This window comes from Narcine bancroftii, chromosome 2 (assembly GCF_036971445.1).
Source record: "Narcine bancroftii isolate sNarBan1 chromosome 2, sNarBan1.hap1, whole genome shotgun sequence".
In the NCBI taxonomy this organism is placed as follows: Eukaryota; Metazoa; Chordata; class Chondrichthyes; order Torpediniformes; family Narcinidae; genus Narcine; species Narcine bancroftii.
Genome location: NC_091470.1, coordinates 161,252,075 through 161,270,480, shown reverse-complemented (window position 1 = coordinate 161,270,480; position 18,406 = coordinate 161,252,075). Strand labels below are relative to the sequence as shown.

Below are 18,406 nucleotides of genomic sequence, written 5' to 3'. Positions count from 1 at the left end.
TGGACTGCTTCCCCAGTCCCCTTCGGTGACCGGAGTCCCTTGATGACCCAAGATAGGGTGTTTAGAGGGGAAGACTTGTGTGACAGAAGTTCACTTGTTAACCCTAAAGTGGGCTTTGGGGGCATGAACCTCCTGTAATGACTAGGAGGTCACTACATGAAGGTTCCCGTGTGAAGAAGTCAAAGGTGGTTATTGACACATTCGAAACTCAGGAACATCGTAAGTCTACAGTGATCACGGCCATCAGTCTCCACGTCCAACTAGAAGATCAACTTGCAACCAAACTAAGAATCTCAAGCCTGGAGACTAGACTCTATGAGTTTTTCCCTTTTAACTGATGGATTTGACATGACTGACAAGGCTTATTTTGGGAGTTTTCTTTTGGGGCATTTTAAGCTTGGACTTTAATGGTCTGGGTTTTTTTTTTCCACACATACACCTTGTAAATATCTGTTGCTAATGTAGAATTGCCATAAAAGCTTATGTTCAGGGTTAGGTTTATTGAGGTGACTCTACTATTGTTAATTTGTAAATAAATTTTGTGTTAAACTCATCTGTTTATGCGTCTCTCAATTGCTGCTGGTGGAGGCGTAACAGTCGCTGACGGCACCAAGATCAGCAGGGAAGAAGTCTAAGTGCAAATGCAGAAGATAAATTTTCAATGACATCATGCACCTCATGCTTTTGTATGCTTGAAGTAGACTTAAAATGTAACAGGAAATGACAAAAATGGGTTATATCTTAAAAAAAACAATACGAGATAGGAGAATGTTTAGGTGATTTTCGTGATCAGCAGCCCAAAATCCATAAAATACACCCAAAAGTGTTCAGGAAGCCAAATCTTTGTGGCCCAGTGTAATTTGAAGCATCTCTGTCCTGAGAAACGAGCCTCCTCAGTTTGAGCAGCAACAGTCTGGACATCAAGGAGACTTTCATCGAGTCTGGCAATGTTATCCCGTCAGGTGTCTGTAAATCTTGAGACTCTCCGGGCGCAGCCTCTGAACAACTCACATTATCAAATGAAAGGCAGATCCCCTTTGACCACTGGAAACCAGGGACATGATGACAGTAGATTCAACCACCATGCAAAAGAAGCTTCTACTGCACCATTCTCATTGATTGGCATTTGCAGGCAGTGGAGTGGAAGTTGAAACACTGGCCGCCTTTCATGGTTTTGAAGTTGGTCTGGATGTATGCAATTAGAGCGGCCTTTACTACTATTCTGCAAAGGATGGGCTCTGAGCTTTGAGCATTTGGTGCTGGATACTTCCAGGTACATTGCTTTCCATGAGGACTATCTATTTATTCATCAAGCACTGCATGGTCCTACCCAGCAGCTTTCGTTGCACCCTGATGCATTGAAGTCCCTATGAGTGCTCAGCAGACTCATGGATAATCCCACCCTACAGTCTGGCTGCAGGCAACGACCCCACCTCGGAGCTAACCTCTACAGGTCATAAAATGAGCAGATGGCTAGGGCTGTTGAACGGTGCTCTCTTGCCTTCTCTCAGTACCAGACCAGGATGCATTTCTTAGCTCTCTAAGGGAAAAAAGTAAAAAAAAAAGTATGGCTGAGGTGCGGAGAGATGAGGGCAAGCAGCAGAGTGATGGCCAACACCTTGTTACCAAAAGGAATTGGATGATATTATGGGGGAAACATTCCCCTGTTAGAGACAGGCCTCTGTTGGTGGATGCCTTGCAATGTTTGTGGGCAATTAACCTGCCATGGATTGAATGGCCAGCAGATTATAAGATATGTGATTCATGATGGTTTGAAGAATTTAAAGATGTTGTTTAACCAATGAATGTCTCATTCAGTTGTGATAAGAGGGAGACAGGATATCTCATGCTTGTATGCAGCCAGAGTAGATGGCGAATCTTTCAGTGGACTGCCTCAGCTATCTCCTTCCACTTCCTCCTAGCTATGAGTCCCAAGGGCCTCCAACTAGTGGATAGACCACATCTCTGCCTCTCCACCATGAAGAAACCATGAGGTTTGCACCCACTCTGAAGTGTGCACCGGTTACACCTGCACATTTCCTTGAAGAGATACATGCAGTGTGAAATTGGGCCCTCTGCCATAGCTCTGTGTTAGCAAACAACCTAGTGCAGGGTAAGTGTGAATGCTGTGCTCCAACTGCACCAGTGTGAATGGCCATTGGTTAATCATGCAAAACGTTGGCTTGTGCCCTTTATTTGTGAAGATCCAAGTTAACCACTCCAATATTTCATAATTGCAGTTGAAAATTTGAAGTAAGCTCTCATGCCTCATGAAGGGCTGTGGGAGTGGGAATAGCAGTGGGTGGATATTTACCTCTAAGTATCGCTAATTTTCCTCCAATCACCTTGCTTTAAAAATGCAACAATCAACAGGCATGAATTTATCTTTTTAAAGCTTTGGCACTCCATACATGTCAACATTCCACCCTCAGTGCTCTAGCCCCCAAAAAACCTGTTTCAAAACATAAACACACACAACAGCAATAAGAAATAATTATTTCCTGCTCTCAGGACAAGACATTTGTCTCCGAAGGTCAAAATTACAACCAGAACAAGGCCATTTTTTTTGTCGGTATTGCTTTTTTTTTGTTCAAAATTGAACATCATGAATTCTCACTATTTTGCATGCAAGGTTTAAAACGATAAGAATTTTCAATCAAGATTAACAAAGGGATTTATGATTAGAAAACTAATACGAATTATTATTGAGTGAAAAGTACTGAGGAATACTTCCAAGATCAGAATAAAAAAACAAGAGCTGATTTTGGGTTTTGATTCTCTGGGATTTGGGATGCCCTGTTCACACTGAGAAATAAACCTGCAACAATGGTTACAAACAATCCCCCCAGACCCCACCCCATTTTGTTTCAGTGCAGCTCCCAGTGAGGAAGGAGCTCTCTCGGGATTATTTCCATCACTCAGCCCAACCCAGCCATAAATTTAAAATGAGAATAACAAGAAGTCAGATGTGGATGGTTGATTGTGGAAGAAGCCCGGAGTGCGACGTTGGTCACGGAGGCAAATTTTTCAAGCGATTGGGTTGGAACGGTTCGCGTAGCAGTTAGCGCAAAGCTGTTGCAGTGCCAGTGATTGGGATTTGAATCTGGCGCTCTCTGAAGGGAGTTTATGCGTTCTCCATGTATCTGTGTGGGTTTCCTCTGGGTGCTCCAGTTTGCTCCCGCCTTTCAAAATGGTTAATTGGGTGTAACAGGGCAGCAGGGGCTCATGGGCTGAAATGACCTGTTACTATGCTCTATGTCTACAAACCACGATAGGTAAGGTTTGGTGTGGGTGGGGTGGGAGGGAGAATTCAAGGCTTTCCTGTTCAAATTGACCCTCATTATGTTCTGTTAAAGTGTCTATAAAATGCCTTGATATAATTTTTATTAATATTAAAGCCAGTTTACAATTTTTTAACTTTGTTCATGACAGATTTCAGGGAAAACCTAGATGTGGTAAACCAAAGTATATATGTTTTGGCTGTGTTAGTACTTGTTATAGTTCATCTGGGCTCGCCTCTTGCTGACTGGGCCTGTGGCTCCACCCACAGACCCCTGAATAAAGATGACTCTGCCAAGTTCCCTCCTCAGACCAGGACAGTCAACCAGCATAGATGTGCCTTTAGTCTGTTGTTAATAAAAGCCTATTAGTTTCTACATAACTTTTAGTCTTTTGAAGTAATTGATGGTGTGTCACTGGGTAAGAGTGAGGTCAATTGAACAGGAACATACTTGATTGGCTGAATAGCATTCCTGTGTCTTCTCCATGTCTACAGGACTGCATTGGTTAATATTGGGAAGTGATGATATAATTCACTGAGGTGCTCTAATTACCCTGCTCACAGTAACTAGTCATAACATCAAGTTTGGGTCACGAATCTGACCAGCAGATTCAATTTCCAAGGTCTTTAAGAAGGGCATGCCAGTTTGGAAGTTGCCTTGAATCATCAATTTTAAAATACAAGAACAAATGAATATTCACTGACAATCAGACAGCAGAAAGCCAGTTTTTATGATAGTGTGGGATTTTATACAATATTGCTGATTGTTCATTACCTTTAACCTTGCATTTAATTGTTCATGAAGTTTGCTGCTTCTCTTGAGAGCTGATCATGGATCGTGTAAACGTCTCCATGGCGCAGGGAGGAAATCAAAACTTTTTTTTACCCTTCCAATTATGTCAACCAGATGGCAAAATGAGGGCGGGGGTGTGAAATAAGGATGGGGGTAGGTGGGAGTTTTGATCAGGCCAGCCAGGGCTTCTAAACCCAGATTTGTTTGTCTTTTTCAAATGTTTTAGAGTCAGCTGCGTTGCATGACAATGGGATCTCTGTATCTTATAAATAATGCATCGGCCTTGGCAGAGAAAGAAAATATAACAAGATCTGATTAATTCACCAGCTTCTGGCATGAGCCAGTCAGGCAAAATGCAAATAAGAAGTAAAGGAGTAACCGTTAACTCTTCAACCCTCCACTTTGCTAGAAATTATAGAGCAGCGAGCTCTACTTTGGAAACTCTGATCATGAATTCTCTCTCTCTCTTCCCCCCTCTCTCTCTCCCTCCCCCCTTCCCCTCTCTTTCCCTCTCCCCCTTCCCTCTCTCCCCTTCCCTCTCTCGCTCTCCCCTTCCCTCTCCCCCTTCCCTCTCTCTCTCCCCTTCCCCCTCCTCCTTCCCTCTCTCTTTCCCCCTCTCTCCCTCCCCCTTCCCCTCTCTTTCCCTCCCCCCTCTCTCTCTCTCCCCTTCCCTCTCTCTCTCTCTCTCCCCTTCCCTCTCTCGCTCTCCCCTTCCCTCTCCCCTTCCCCCTCCTCCTTCCCTCTCTCTCCCCCCCTTGTCTTTCTCTCCCTTACCCCCTCTCCCCCTTGTCTCTCTCTCTCCCTTTCCCTCCCTCTCTCCCCTTCCCTCCCTCTCCTCCTTCCCTCTCCTTCTCCCCTTCCCTCCCTCTCTCTCCCCTTCCCCCTCTCTCTCTCCTCTCTCCTCCTTCCCTCTCTCCCTCCCCCTTCCATCTCTCTCTCTCTCTCCCCTCTCCTCCTTCCCTCTCTCTCTCCCCTTTGTCTCTCTCTCCCTTACCCCCTCTCTTCCCCCTTGTTTCTCTCTCTCTCTCTCTCTCTCTTTCCCCCTCACCCCCCTCTCTCTCGCTCTCTCCCCTCCTTTCACTTCATCACTCACGTATAGCTGTCAGCAAATCCTGAGAAAGTATTTTAAGGAAAGTGGTATTGAGGATTAAAAAAAAACATTTTTTTTCATCTTCATCTAAAGTTTCCTCCCCGCTTGACACGACTGATATCATTATTGCTTCAACCTGCTCACCTCTTCTGAAAGACTGAACTTTGTTTTGTGACTCCGTGGGCACAAGACTCCATGAGTGAGCTGAGAGAATGACCTTCTGTGAACAGAGGATCTGCATTATTGCTGCTTTTCTCCCATCTTCCTCCTGAAGGCTCAAAAAGTGTTTTTCTGATAAAGAAATATAATCACTGCTGTAATGTGGGAAAACATCATGTACGTACAGTAGGCTGCCATAACCAGAAGCAGACCAAAGAGCCTGCTTATGTGGTTGTCGGTGCTGCGCAATCTCTCAGCAAACGGAAGTGCAAAGCGCTCCTTCTGTCCGATAGCCCACAAGACACCCTTGGGCAAGGTGCAGCACCTGTTTAGCCTCCCAATCACGTGAAGCCATGGATTGCAGATGGTCAATGGTTTTTACAAGCAGATTCTACAAATTGGAATTTATGGTGGTAAAACTAAAGTGCTAGACAGATGAATCTGCTGATCAATGGACAACTGAAGAAGGCAACGGGAAACCACTTCAGTATTTTTCCCTTGATTAATCATGAACTCAACATCGGCTACGGTCTCAGCTCAAAGATGGAGCCTTCACTGAAAAGGAACAGGGGAGCCAACAACTACAATTCAGAAGGTCAGATATTGTGACAGATGGAGAGACGTGATCGCCCATGCCGAACGGCAAGGCATCTGAATGCCGTGTAATTTCCCTGCATCCGAAAGGGTAGACGAGGATTCCGTTTATTCCCTCAATACTGCACTTCACAGCAGGCTTTGAACTCACAGACTTCTAACTCATAGGCTGAGAATGCTAGTAGCTGATCCGTCAGCGTCAGGCTTCAGCCTGTGGAGGTAGCTGGGAGCACAGAGCACCAGGATTTGGCCACTTTTGTGTAAGTCATTTGCATTGATTGAAAATAGGGAACCTCACTCAAATGTTGCTGGCAATTTTTCCATTGCAGACACTTCCTCAGGCATGATGAAACCCCAAATGTATACATTCAAAGGATTATTAGGTGTCTGATCATGTGGTTGATTTGAATACTTCTCACTGAGATCGACAGCTGAATGAAGCCCCAACCCCCAAAGTTTCCTTTCAGTTGTCACTGGCTGGGAAAAGTTATCTGTGGGAAGTGTTTCAACTGAATTCTCATTGGGTGCAGGATTTATGTTCAATTCTGCATAAATTGGCAATCTTCTTGAGAAAAGTTGAAAGTCAGTGAGCTCAGGGAATGGAATCCATGGCTGATATGCTTGGTGATGCAAGTAGATCAATAAATGTTCGATCTCCTATGGTATCTTTGTACATCTATCACATTGTCTGAGCTATTTCATACGTGCTTCACTGGAAGCTTTAGTTTTACCACCATAAATTCCAATTTGTAGAATCTGCTTGTAAAAACTATTCACCATCTGCAATTCATGGCTTCACGTGATTGGGAGGCTAAACAGGTGCAACACACTGGAGGCTGGAGAAATTCCAGTAGATCACTTTGCATCCATAGGAAGCAAAGGGTAACAAACATTTTGGGCCTGGGCCCTTCGTCAGGTATAAGCAAAAACAGGCAGGTGCCTTTCCAGAAAAAGAAAGGAGATGAAAGATCAGTCGACCTGTGTTTGCCTATGTTTATTGATCAGTACACCTGGGAACTCCCTGCTCTTCTCAAAACAATGACAAATTAACTTGGACAGGCACGGTTAGTGTTGTGGATACCACAACATTACTACGGCACCAGCAAACCAAGTTCATTTGTGGCACTGTCTCCAAGGAGCTCCTACATTCTCTCGTGTCTGCATGGGATTCCTCCGGGTGCTCCGATTTCTCCGCACATTGCAAAGACGTATCGGGTTAGTAGATTAATTAGTCACATGGGTGTATTTGAGCAGCGTGGGCTGATGGGCCAGAAGGGTGTGTGTGTTACCGTGCTGTATCTCGAAAATTAAAAAGAAAAAGAAATCAACCGATTGTTTGAGCACTATTTACGATGCAGGAGCACCGTTTACCGTCCCTAATGCACTCCGTCCACCTGAACTGTGACAATTCTCCTGCAAGCTCCCATCGGAGGTCCAGATGCCTCGAACGACAGAGGTACTTACAACGGTCAAAAATTGTATGCATGTAATAATCAGCCCCCTAAATTTTACCCTAAAATTTGGTCCACAAAATTCAACTATTACAGTATTAAGTATGACAAAAGGCAAAGGAGGAAAAACCCAGCACCCAACCCCAACCAACCAATTTTCCCCTGCAACCGCTGCAACCGTGTCTGCCTGTCCCGCATCGGACTTGTCAGCCACAAACGAGCCTGCAGCTGACGTGGACTTTTTACCCCCTCCATAAATCTTCGTCCCCGAAGCCAAGCCAAAGATATGTCGTGTACATTTTGATTATTGAAACCAATGCAAGTGATCAGTTTAAAAACTACAAACATGAATTATTATTACATACATAATATTTATATAAAATTTTTATATCAAAATGCGCATGTAAGAGTAAAAACATGCATGTAATATTTTTTCATGTCTTGTGGCTCTCAAACACCTGAAGTTTATCGTATGTGGCTTTTATGTTATGTCAGGCTATCCCTGACATAAGGGAATCGCTTACCCCTGTGGCCACAGAAGGTGCAAAACTTGCGCCCACACCTCCTCTATCACCACGATCCAGGGCCCCAAACAGTGAATTAACATTTCACTTGTATAATCTGCAGCACTTATTTACTGGGTCCGGTGCTCCCTTTGTGGTGTTCTCTACATCAGAGAGATTGGTCACAGATTGGGGGATCACTTCGCTGAGCACTTTCTCTCTGTCCGTAACCATAGCCAACCATTTCAATTCTGAGTCACACTCCCAGACCCACATGTCTGTCCCTGGCCTTTTGCACGATCCTACCCTGACCACCCACAAAGCTCTCCAGCCAAATGGCATGACATTATATGAAGCCCTATTCATACACATATATGTTATACCCAGTTTGTGTACCTGCTCATTTCATGCACTGGGCAACGTCCCTGCCCCATTCAAGGAATGAGCAGGTACACAAAGAGAGGATATAGGAAATGGCAGGTACGTTGACAGCTCCAGCCCCTAGACAAATCAGCACGGCATCTCTTGGTAATAATTGACTTAACCTCAACGTGCATTATCTGCGGTACTTTTTCACCTCCTCTTCACTCACCTGAAAAATATTACAAGAATTTGCTTTCTGCTTTCTCTGCTTTCTCCTAACTTCTCTGCTTTCTGCTAACTTGCTCGTCTTGTCTTTCCCCCTTCCCCCTTACCCACTCAGCTACCCTCCTCCCCCTCATTGCTGCTGTCCCCTTCACCCCCCCACCTCATCCACTTATCATCTCCTGCCTTTGACACCCCTTTTCCCCCTACCTATTTGTTTGATCACCTGCCAGCATCCTCTCATACCTGAAACTTTGGTCATGTATTTCTATCTCTGTTTGACCTGCTGACCTTCTTCAGTATTTTGGGCTTCTTAATTTAAGCTTGTTTCTGCCAGGGTATAAAAGTGTGAGAAACAATTTAATTGAAACCTATGGGATCCAGAGAAAAGTTGACAAGGGGGAATGTGGGTTAGATGTTTCCTCTTGTGACAAGATCCAGAATGAGGAGTCAAATAAGGGGCCAGCCACATGAAATTGTATTTCTTTCAGGATCATGAGTCTTTTGAACTCCCTCTCTCAAAAGGAGGTGCTAGCAAATTTGTGTAATATTTTTCAGGTGAGTGAAGAGGTGAAAAAGTACCGCAGATAATGCACAGTTGAGGTTAAGTCAATTATTACCAAGAGGTGCCTTGCTGATTTGTTTAGGGGCTGGAGCTGTCAAAGTACCTGCCATTTCCTATATCCTTTCTTTGTGTACCTGCTCATTCCTTGAATGGGGCAGGGACATTGCCCAGTGCATGAAATGAGCAGGTACACAAATTGAGTGTAACATATATATGAATAGGGCTTCTTGTAATATCAAGCACTAAACCAAGATGAAAGAAATATATGAATTCCAGAGCTCCACAGAAATGTAGTGATGGTTAAGACATTAACAAGATTATAGCCTATCACTACATTTTCATGTATAACTGGTACAATAAAACATATAATACCTAATTTAATAATATGACAAAGAACTGCACGGTGGCACTCACTAATTATCTGCAGAGGTCTGGTAGATTAATTCCAGTGAGAATAGGATTGTCTAATCCCCAAAATGTGTCATGTATCTGGCCTTGCTTTCTCAGGACTCTCCTTTGTTTCTCTCTTTAAAATGCCATCTCTTTATCTGTACATACCTTGAGTTGGTCCCATCTCTCCACATCATGAGTTTCTCTCTCTCTCTCTCTCTCTCTATGTCTGTCTGTTTTGGTTATTATTTCTCTCTGTGGGGATTGCCTCTTGGAACTCTGTTTCACTTTGTACCTTCCTCTTGCTTTCCTGGCCATTCTTTCTTTCTCCATCCAAACTCTCATTGTTCCTCTACCACGTCTCTCACTTTCTTTCTTGCCTCTCTTGTATCTATCTAGGCCGGGTCTCCCTCCAGCTTGGATTTATCCCCCTCTCTCACTATGACATTCCTTTGTTCATTCTAGGTCTCTCTCTCTCTCTCTCTCTCTCTCTCTCTCTCTCTCTCACTCACTCTCTCTCTCTCTCTTTCTTGTCCCAAAGCTCACTATCCATAACCATCGCATGTATCTCCCTCTCTCCTACCTATTCAAGGTCTGTTGAACTATCTCCCCAGTTTTCCTCAGGTCTGTTGAGTTATCTTCCCAGTCTCCCTCAGGTCCATTGATCTATCTCCCCAGTTTCCCTCTATCCTAGGACCCTCTCTATCTCATTTTTCTTTCTCCTGGGCTTGCATCACTCTATCCTCCAGTCTCCTCTCTCACTGTCCCAAATCCCCTTGTCAAGTTATCTTTCTCATTATCCCGGGTCTCTCTTTCTCGATCCTGGTCTATTGCCCAAGTTTTTGCCCCACTCCTTAACTCTCTCTCTCTCTCTCTCTCTCTCACACACACACACACACACACACACACACACACACACACACACACACACACACACACACACACACACACACACACACACACACACACACACACACACACACACACACACACACACACACACACCCAAGTTTGGACTCTGTATTCCGACTCTCTCTCTCTCTCTCTCTCTCTCTCTTTCTCTCTCTCTCTCTCTCTCTCTCTCTCTATATCCAGTGCCTTTCTTCGCACCCACCCCCACCTCCCTCCCAATCCCGTGTCTCCCTTTTTCCTGGGTCTTTCTCTCTCTAAACTCACCTGTACAACTTTGACCCCAGCCAAAGACCCCTCCTCTCCTACATCTGCCTAAAAATAAAAAATATAATTTCTACTTGCGGTCTAATTTTGAATGGAATTCTGTTGTCGGTTTGATCCATTCTGTAAGTGGCATGCACAACTGAGTTGATAGAGGTGGACAAAATGCGGGTGAGACGGAATATTGGATCCTCCGCCAGGATCTTACCGTGCGGCCCCAACCAGATGGCTACGTACCTGTTCGCGCAAGTATCGTGAGGTTTAGTGGGTCCGCAGTGTCTTTGCTCATGCAGTACAGGGGCAGGAGAGAGAATCAGCCAATCATTCCCTCAACTTGCAGATTGGCCTCTCCATTATTCCTGTATGGCAAATGAAAAGTTGAGGAGCAAAGAGTATTCCTACTTAAATTCTAAAACTTGTTGGGAGAGGAGTGTTCTCTTAAATCTACAGTCATATCTCCCTCATTCATGGAGAAGTTGATCCTTTTTCTCTACAGTGGTACCAGAACAGCGATCCGTTGAGCTCCCACAGCACTACCCCCCCCCCTCTCATTATTACATGAGGCTTGAGAGACATATGGCCAGCATGTGTCCTAATTCATGTGTTGTATGTGAGGAAACAGGGCTAAATAAATCTTTTAATTTCTTTCTTTTTTCTTCTTTGGCTTGGCTTCGCGGACGAAGATTTATGGAGGGGTATGTCCACGTCTGCTGCAGGCTCATTGGTGACTGACAAGTCCGATGCGGGACAGGCAGCCATGGTTGCAGCGGTTGCAAGGGAAAATTGGTTGGTTGGGGTTGGGTGTTGGGTTTTTCCTCCTTTGTCATTTGTCAGTGAGATGGGCTCCGCAGTCTTCTTCAAAGGAGGTTGCTGCCCGCCGAACTGTGAGGCGCCAAGATGCACGGTTGGAGGCGAGATCAGCCCACTGGTGGTGGTCAATGGGGCAGGCCCCAAGAGATTTCTTTAAGCAGTCCTTGTACCTCTTCTTTGGTGCACTTCTGTCATGGTGGCCAGTGGAGAGCTCGCCATATAACACGATCTTGGGAAGGCGATGGTCCTCCATTCTGGAGACGTGACCCACCCAGCACAGTTGGGTCTTCAGCAGCGTGGATTCGATGCTTGCAGACTCTGCCAGCTCGAGTACTTCGATGTTGGTGATGAAGTCATTCTAATGAATGTTGAGGATGGAGCGGAGACAGCGCTGATGGAAGCGTTCTAGGAGCCGTAGGTGATGCCGGTAGAGGACCCATGATTCGGAACCAAATAAGAGCGTGGGTATGACAACGGCTCTGTACACGCTGAACTTTGTCTGTTTCTTCGGGTGATTGTTTTTCCAGACTCTTTTGTGTAGTCTTCTAAAGGCGCTATTTGCCTTGGCGAGTCTGTTGTCTATCTCTTTGTCGATCCTTGCATCAGATGAAATGGTGCAGCCGAGGTAGGTAAACTGGTTGATGGAATCTCCCCCAGAGGTCTGGAAGACTGGCACCAAAGCTCTGCATACCAAACTGCATGAGTTTTTCATGCTCTGCTGGGACCAAGAAAAGCTGCCTCAGGACCTTCGTGATGCCATCATCATCACCCTGTACAAAAACAAAGGTGAGAAATCAGACTGCTCAAACTACAGGGGAATCACTCTGCTCTCCATTGCAGGCAAAATCTTGGCTCGGATTCTCCTTAATAGACTAATACCTAGTGTCGCCAAAAATGTCCTCCCAGAATCACAGTGTGGCTTTCGCGCTAACAGAGGAACTATTGACATGGTCTTTGCCCTCAGACAGCTCCAAGAAAAGTGCAGAGAACAAAACAAAGGACCCTACATCATCTTTGTTGACCTCACCAAAGTCTTTGCTAAATAAATACAACTGTTCTAACTAGCAAAATAGCAGAAAGCAGCATCATTCACATTCCAAAAACACAACAAATTATCTTTTGTCCTTTAATTTTAGTAAATTACTTGAATAATAGTGAGTTCACAAGTCTTTGCGGACCTGTGCCTGGACTAAGGGACCAGAGCAGTTTGTACTCAGCTCCAGCCAGCTTCTGTTTGCCACTTTAATGTCTTGGCATTATTTCCTTCCAACTGTCAAATATGCCCGAAACAATGTTCCTGGCCAGAACTTCCAGCATGGATGCCCAACAGAGTTCCTACTTGCTCTAAAATGGTGTCCTGCCACCGGGGAAATTTCCAAGGCACCACAAAAAAGATTACATTCTGTTAGTGGAGTAATTCAGTCTCTTTGACATCTGATGTCATTGAAGAGGCCATCCTTTCAGGTGCTCTGGTGCAGAAACCAAATCTTGGCTGGAGCCAAATTGCAATTGGCTCCTTAACAAGCTCCCCATTCCCTCAACTGTTTGCCTCCGGAATGTTCTCCTCATGGGCGTCCATTATTTTCAGGGCACTAATTGGATCAAAAGATTTTCAAGCCAAATGCTACACATAGTTTCCGTTTGCAGTGACAAAGAGAAAGAGGCATCCACGTGGCCAAAAATGTTGCACACCCCCCCGAGACTGCTTCTTAATGAGTTAAGGAAAATTCGACAAATCTTCAATTTGTGAGTTAGTTAGTACGACTAAGCTTGCATTAACTCCATGAGTTCTGCATTTTATTGAAAAGCGTTATCTGCTTCTTTCTTCCACAATTTTATACGTGCACTATCAGCTATAGAAGCGAGATGTCCATTTGCCGCAGCTCATGTTTAACATTGGATCAAAAGAACTGGTCCCCATAATGGACAAGGCTCTCCATGTATTTAGATGTCAGTAACCTCTATTCAGTCCTGACAAAACTAGAACCCCACATATTGGTTGCTTCATGATAATATCACAATCCGTGAGCCAGCTTTGTTAGCCTGATAGAGAAGAACTGACCAAGATATTCAGGAACCCCCTTTAACAATATTTCTATATAGAATCAGCGTCTCAAAGCTTGGTTGCTGAAAGCTGGGACAATGAGGAAGGAATAGTGCTGCTACATAACAGCTCAAGTCACCGGAGTTCAATTCTTCTGTTGGAACGTTCTCCTTGTGCACGAGTGGGATTTTCCAAGGTGCTCTCGTTTTCTATCACATCCTAACAACTTTGTGGGTAGAATTTATCTGGCTGCTATAAATGTCCTCTCTTGTAAACAGATAGCATGGAAACACTGGGAGAGGTAAATTTAAATTTTAAATTTAGACCTGTAGCCCCATTAATAGGTCCTTTCCAGTCCATGCCACCCAAATACCTCCAACCCCTGTACATTTTGAGGGGTGGGAGGAAACCAGAGTACTCAGAGGAAACCCACTCAGACCTGGGGAAGGCATACAAACTCCTTACAGACAGCACCGGATTCAAACCCTGGTAAAAACCATTGCGCCAACCACTCCGCTAGCATGGCTACCCCGGGTATATGAAAGGTAAAAGGTTACAGAGAAATAAGTGGGGCAATTGGATGGATGAAATTGTTTAGAGACTCCACTTGGACTCAATGGGCCAAGAGACATCCTTCGGTACGACACAAGATCATCAGGTCACTCAGCATCCAGAAGAAGTAAAAGGCAGCTGACATTTCAGGTCTGAGCCCTTTGTCAGGGATGTCGAAAATCAGGCAGTTGCCTGATTTGGAGATATCGGTGGCAAGAACAAAAAAGAAGAAAAGTAAGAGATTAATCAATAAAGACCAAATTTGTAGTTCCCTCAGAAGTTTTTTTTTCTTTAAAGTGCATTCATTCGATTTTTTGACAACAAGAATCTCATTTTTAATTGGGTGTCAATATTATTTTTTAACTGCTCTTGATGCATATGTATATATACCTCTTAGATTGTTAATTTCTGGGCAGATGCAATCTGTAAGAACTGATTGGTAATCAATGTACAGCTTTGTCTCGGCTCTTTCTTTACAAAAAGAGCAAGGATTAAATAAGTCTGTCAGCAAGAATTAAAACAGGTCTGAAAAAGTGGTCATAGTTTTATGGAGCTTCTGTGTCAACTTAATTTGTCCAGAGTTATATGCAGTCTGAAACTGTGATGTGCTGTGATAACAAAACACAAACCACAAAATACAAACCACAGGCTTTATTCTGCCAAAAGTCTGTACACACCAGTTTCAGCTGCGGTGGCTCCCGAGTGACTGGATTAGGAGGGTCCGGCTCAGGCTGATGTTCAGGTTTGCCGATGAACAGCTGGCCAGGTGGAGTCGGCCCCCAGGTGGTCATTCTGCAGAGATCGCCCCCTGCAGTAGGCTAGTGGTCATATCACCACAGAAACAGATAAGAAAAGCTTTTAATTTAATTTTTTTAAGTTTAGATATCCAGGACGGTAACAGGTCATTTCGGCCCTCGAGCTTGTGCCGCCCAATTACACCCAATTAACTTACAACCCCTTGGAGGACACTGGACCACCCACACAGAAACAGGGAGAACGTACGAACTTATTACAGACAGCGATGGATCCGAACCCTGGTCCCGATCACAGCTTTGCGTTAACTGCTACACTAGCCATGCCATCCTCCAAGTTGGGGGGAATTTACAGACTCTGTGTTCTGCAATGAGACTGGGAGTGATTGTACTAATACAACTGATTCCTTCCATCTGCCAGCATCTTCCCTGGTTTTTTTTTTGATATGCATAAACTTTCAACTCAGCCTCAGTGGCCCAACCTTAATAACATTGTCTAAGAATGTGCACTGGAACCAATGTGCAAATTGGCCAGCAACGTGTGAGGAGGGACTCACCATAAATTGTGAAACTCTTAAGTTGACGGACGATTTGTGCCATTAGTTTCATGAAAAAAAAGCTATTTTAACCTCTCTGTGGTTTTCCGACATGGTTGTATTTATACGTTAATTGTCATAAAATTTCCTCAGATGTGTTACTTAATGTTTGATAAACTGTTGTGAAGCTCATTGGCATAGATTACTACATGGCTACCCCAGGTATATGAAAGGTAAAAGGTTACAGAGAAATAAGTGGGACAATTGGATGGATGAAATTGTTTAGAGACTCCACTTGGACTCAATGGACCAAGAGACATCCTTCGGTAGGATATATATATAAATATGTTATATAATAAATGTAGCCATTGTAATGAATAAGCATTGTTTTAAAGATGTGGTAATTATGAATGAATACCAATCAATCTCTTTTGCCGAGTAAACAAAAATATGAGGTATGCATTCCTTCAGCTTGTGAATTATTGTCAGAGGATTTTAATGGAGTCATATTGTAAGTTTAACATTTATTTTTTTCTTTCACTTCATTCTTTTCCACTCGCTTTCTCTTGCTCTGCTTCTCATGACTCAAATTCATAATCATTTTTCCACTTATTGGTCAATCCTTTTGGCTATTTTTTGTTTGGTTCTTTTCTTCATTGAAATGCCCTATTGCCCACCTTGTTCATTATCACCGCCCACCTGTCATTTTTTGGGGGCGGGTGGTCAGGGTGGGAGGAGGGGAAATTAGGAAAAAAAGTAAGCCCGCTTGCCAAGTAGAACTTGTTTAGATTTAAATTTGGATACACAGCACGGTGACAGGCCATTTCGGCCCACGGGCCTGTGCCGCCCAATTGGACCCATTTGACCAATAGCCTTGGTACATTTTTGAACAGTTGGAGGAAACTGGAGCAGCCAGAGGAAATCCACATAGACGCATGGAGAACGTACAGCAGCATGGCATGGGATTCAAAGCCTGGTCCTGATCGCTGTCGCTGTAGCAGGGCTGCGCTAACTGCTCCACTTCCCTACATCGGTGGCAAACGTGACTCCAAAGTCTGGGCCAACTTTATCCCAATGAAAGGGATTTAGGCAAGGCAATTATGGCAGAGTTTACAGTTGGTCCAGGCCTCCCATGCTTCCATAGCCAGGCCTTGTCACCATTAATCAGCAAATATTTGGAAACTAATGGAGGTACTTATTATTAACACAGCTTCACCTCGAGATCCTCGGATTGATGTGAGTCCAGCAAGGGTCCAGGTTGGTGATACAGTTAAGATTGTCGTCGTGGGATTTCAGGTAAATGTGTTCTTTTAATCATTGTGGAATGTTTGATTGGTGAGTGAATTATTCTCAAATATATATGATAAGGGTAACAGCATTCCTGATTAAATATGACCACCTACTGTGAAGGATGCTGGAAATTTTTGCAATATTTGAAATGGATAGTTGGCAATTAGCAATGCACAGGTTCGCCAGTTGTGTGTATTGATTAGAACATCTATATTCGACACCATCCATTACAAAAGTTGGAGTGTACAGAAAATTCTCTTGTAAAGTACATTTCATTGGGGCACACTTATCATTAAGGAGGGAAGGGTTAAACAGGACCGTCAAATAAAACAGTTGAATAGTGTGATTGATGGCAAACAAACCTTTACCTTTGAAGGCCTGTAAAGCCAGTAGAGATTGTAGCACAAATATATTAAACTAATGGTAGGTTGGAGACCCTTCTTGGTCATAAAACTGGTCTTAATAAGTCTTTGCTGTCATTCCAGTGAACTTTACATCTCTTTGTTGCATTGAAATACATAATTAGCCCTAACTACTTCCGAAGGAGAAGTCTGGCGATAGAAGTAGAAATTCAACAAGTCATTGTTATTTTTAAAACAATATATTTAATAATAATTATGAATAATATAACATTTTTCTTTTTCAATATTTGTATTGGTTTCATCAAGTGAATGTTGCATAGGTACATGATAATAAAGTATTAACAAATCACATATAATAATAAAAATGGTGTTAAGACCAATGTTACATTGGAAAAATAAACCCTAAAAAATACACTATAGTAATTGTCAACTCCTCCCTCTGGAGGCTACTGGCTGAACATAAACAGTCCACTACCTAATAAAAGCAAGGGAATGTAACCATTGGAGTCAAAATAATCAAAAGTAAGCTAACCTTACAAATTTTGAAAATATTTAAGAAAGGAACCCCATAAGGAAACAAATTTTTAGATTAATTTCTGTAGTGGAGCATCTAATTTTTTCCAAAGTCAGACATGCCATCATTTCAATCAACCTTTCTGTATGAATGGGAGGGGCAGCATCTTTCCATCTCATTAACATGGTCCTTCTAGCAGTAAAGATGGTGAGGGCAACTACATGGGATTGTGAAGCAGTCAATATCAGACCTGTTGGCCCGTTTATTCCAAAGAGAGCGAGAAAAGGATTTGGAGCCAAAGTAATATTAAGAACTAAAGACAAGGTATGAAATATCCTTTCCAAAAAATTGGAACAAGAGGAACATAGTCAGAGCATATGAAACTGTTATATATATCCCATTTAGAAGAAAGATTAGAAGAGAATTTAGCTAATTGGACTTTGGAAGAGTGGGCCCGGTATATTATCTTAAACTGTATTAATGAATGTCTAGCACAAAGAAAGGATGAATCCATTCACTTCAGAATAGAGTCCAATATAGTTTCAGAAATTAACTATTGAAAATCTTGTTCCCATAGCTTTTTTAAATTCTGTCGAGGGAAAAATTCCTAGATCTTAAAAGTCGTTAGGACTGATAGCAACCATTTATGATCAGGTTTAAAATTATAAACCTTCCCGTGTGTGTGTGTGTGTGTGTGTGTGTGTGTGTGTGGTGTGTGTGTGTGTGTGTGTGTGTGTGTGTGTGTGTGTGTGTGTGTGTGTGAGAGAGACTTTTAAACCAATACTCAGAAGTAATTATGAAGGAGGTGAGACTCAGTGACTGCCAAAAGCTCACAAATCCTTGTCGAGTTCCTTCCAGAGAAATGTTCTTTCATACAAATGGTTATCACAACTTCCCTTTCCCTCGCATAGGGGAAACGAAGCATGTGACTTCCATGATGCTTCCAAAACCCAGGCACGGGTC

The 18,406-nt window shown here is 43.4% G+C and overlaps 1 protein-coding gene across 1 annotated transcript in view; it reads left to right on the top strand.

The window, feature by feature from the left end:
* igsf21a (immunoglobin superfamily, member 21a) overlaps positions 1–18,406 on the top strand; it is a 348,063-nt gene that overhangs the window by 311,402 nt on the left and 18,255 nt on the right. The window contains exon 7 of the mRNA XM_069918989.1: positions 16,488–16,573. Within this exon, the coding sequence (XP_069775090.1) occupies positions 16,488–16,573 (86 nt within the window). The remainder of the gene's footprint in view (positions 1–16,487; positions 16,574–18,406) is intronic.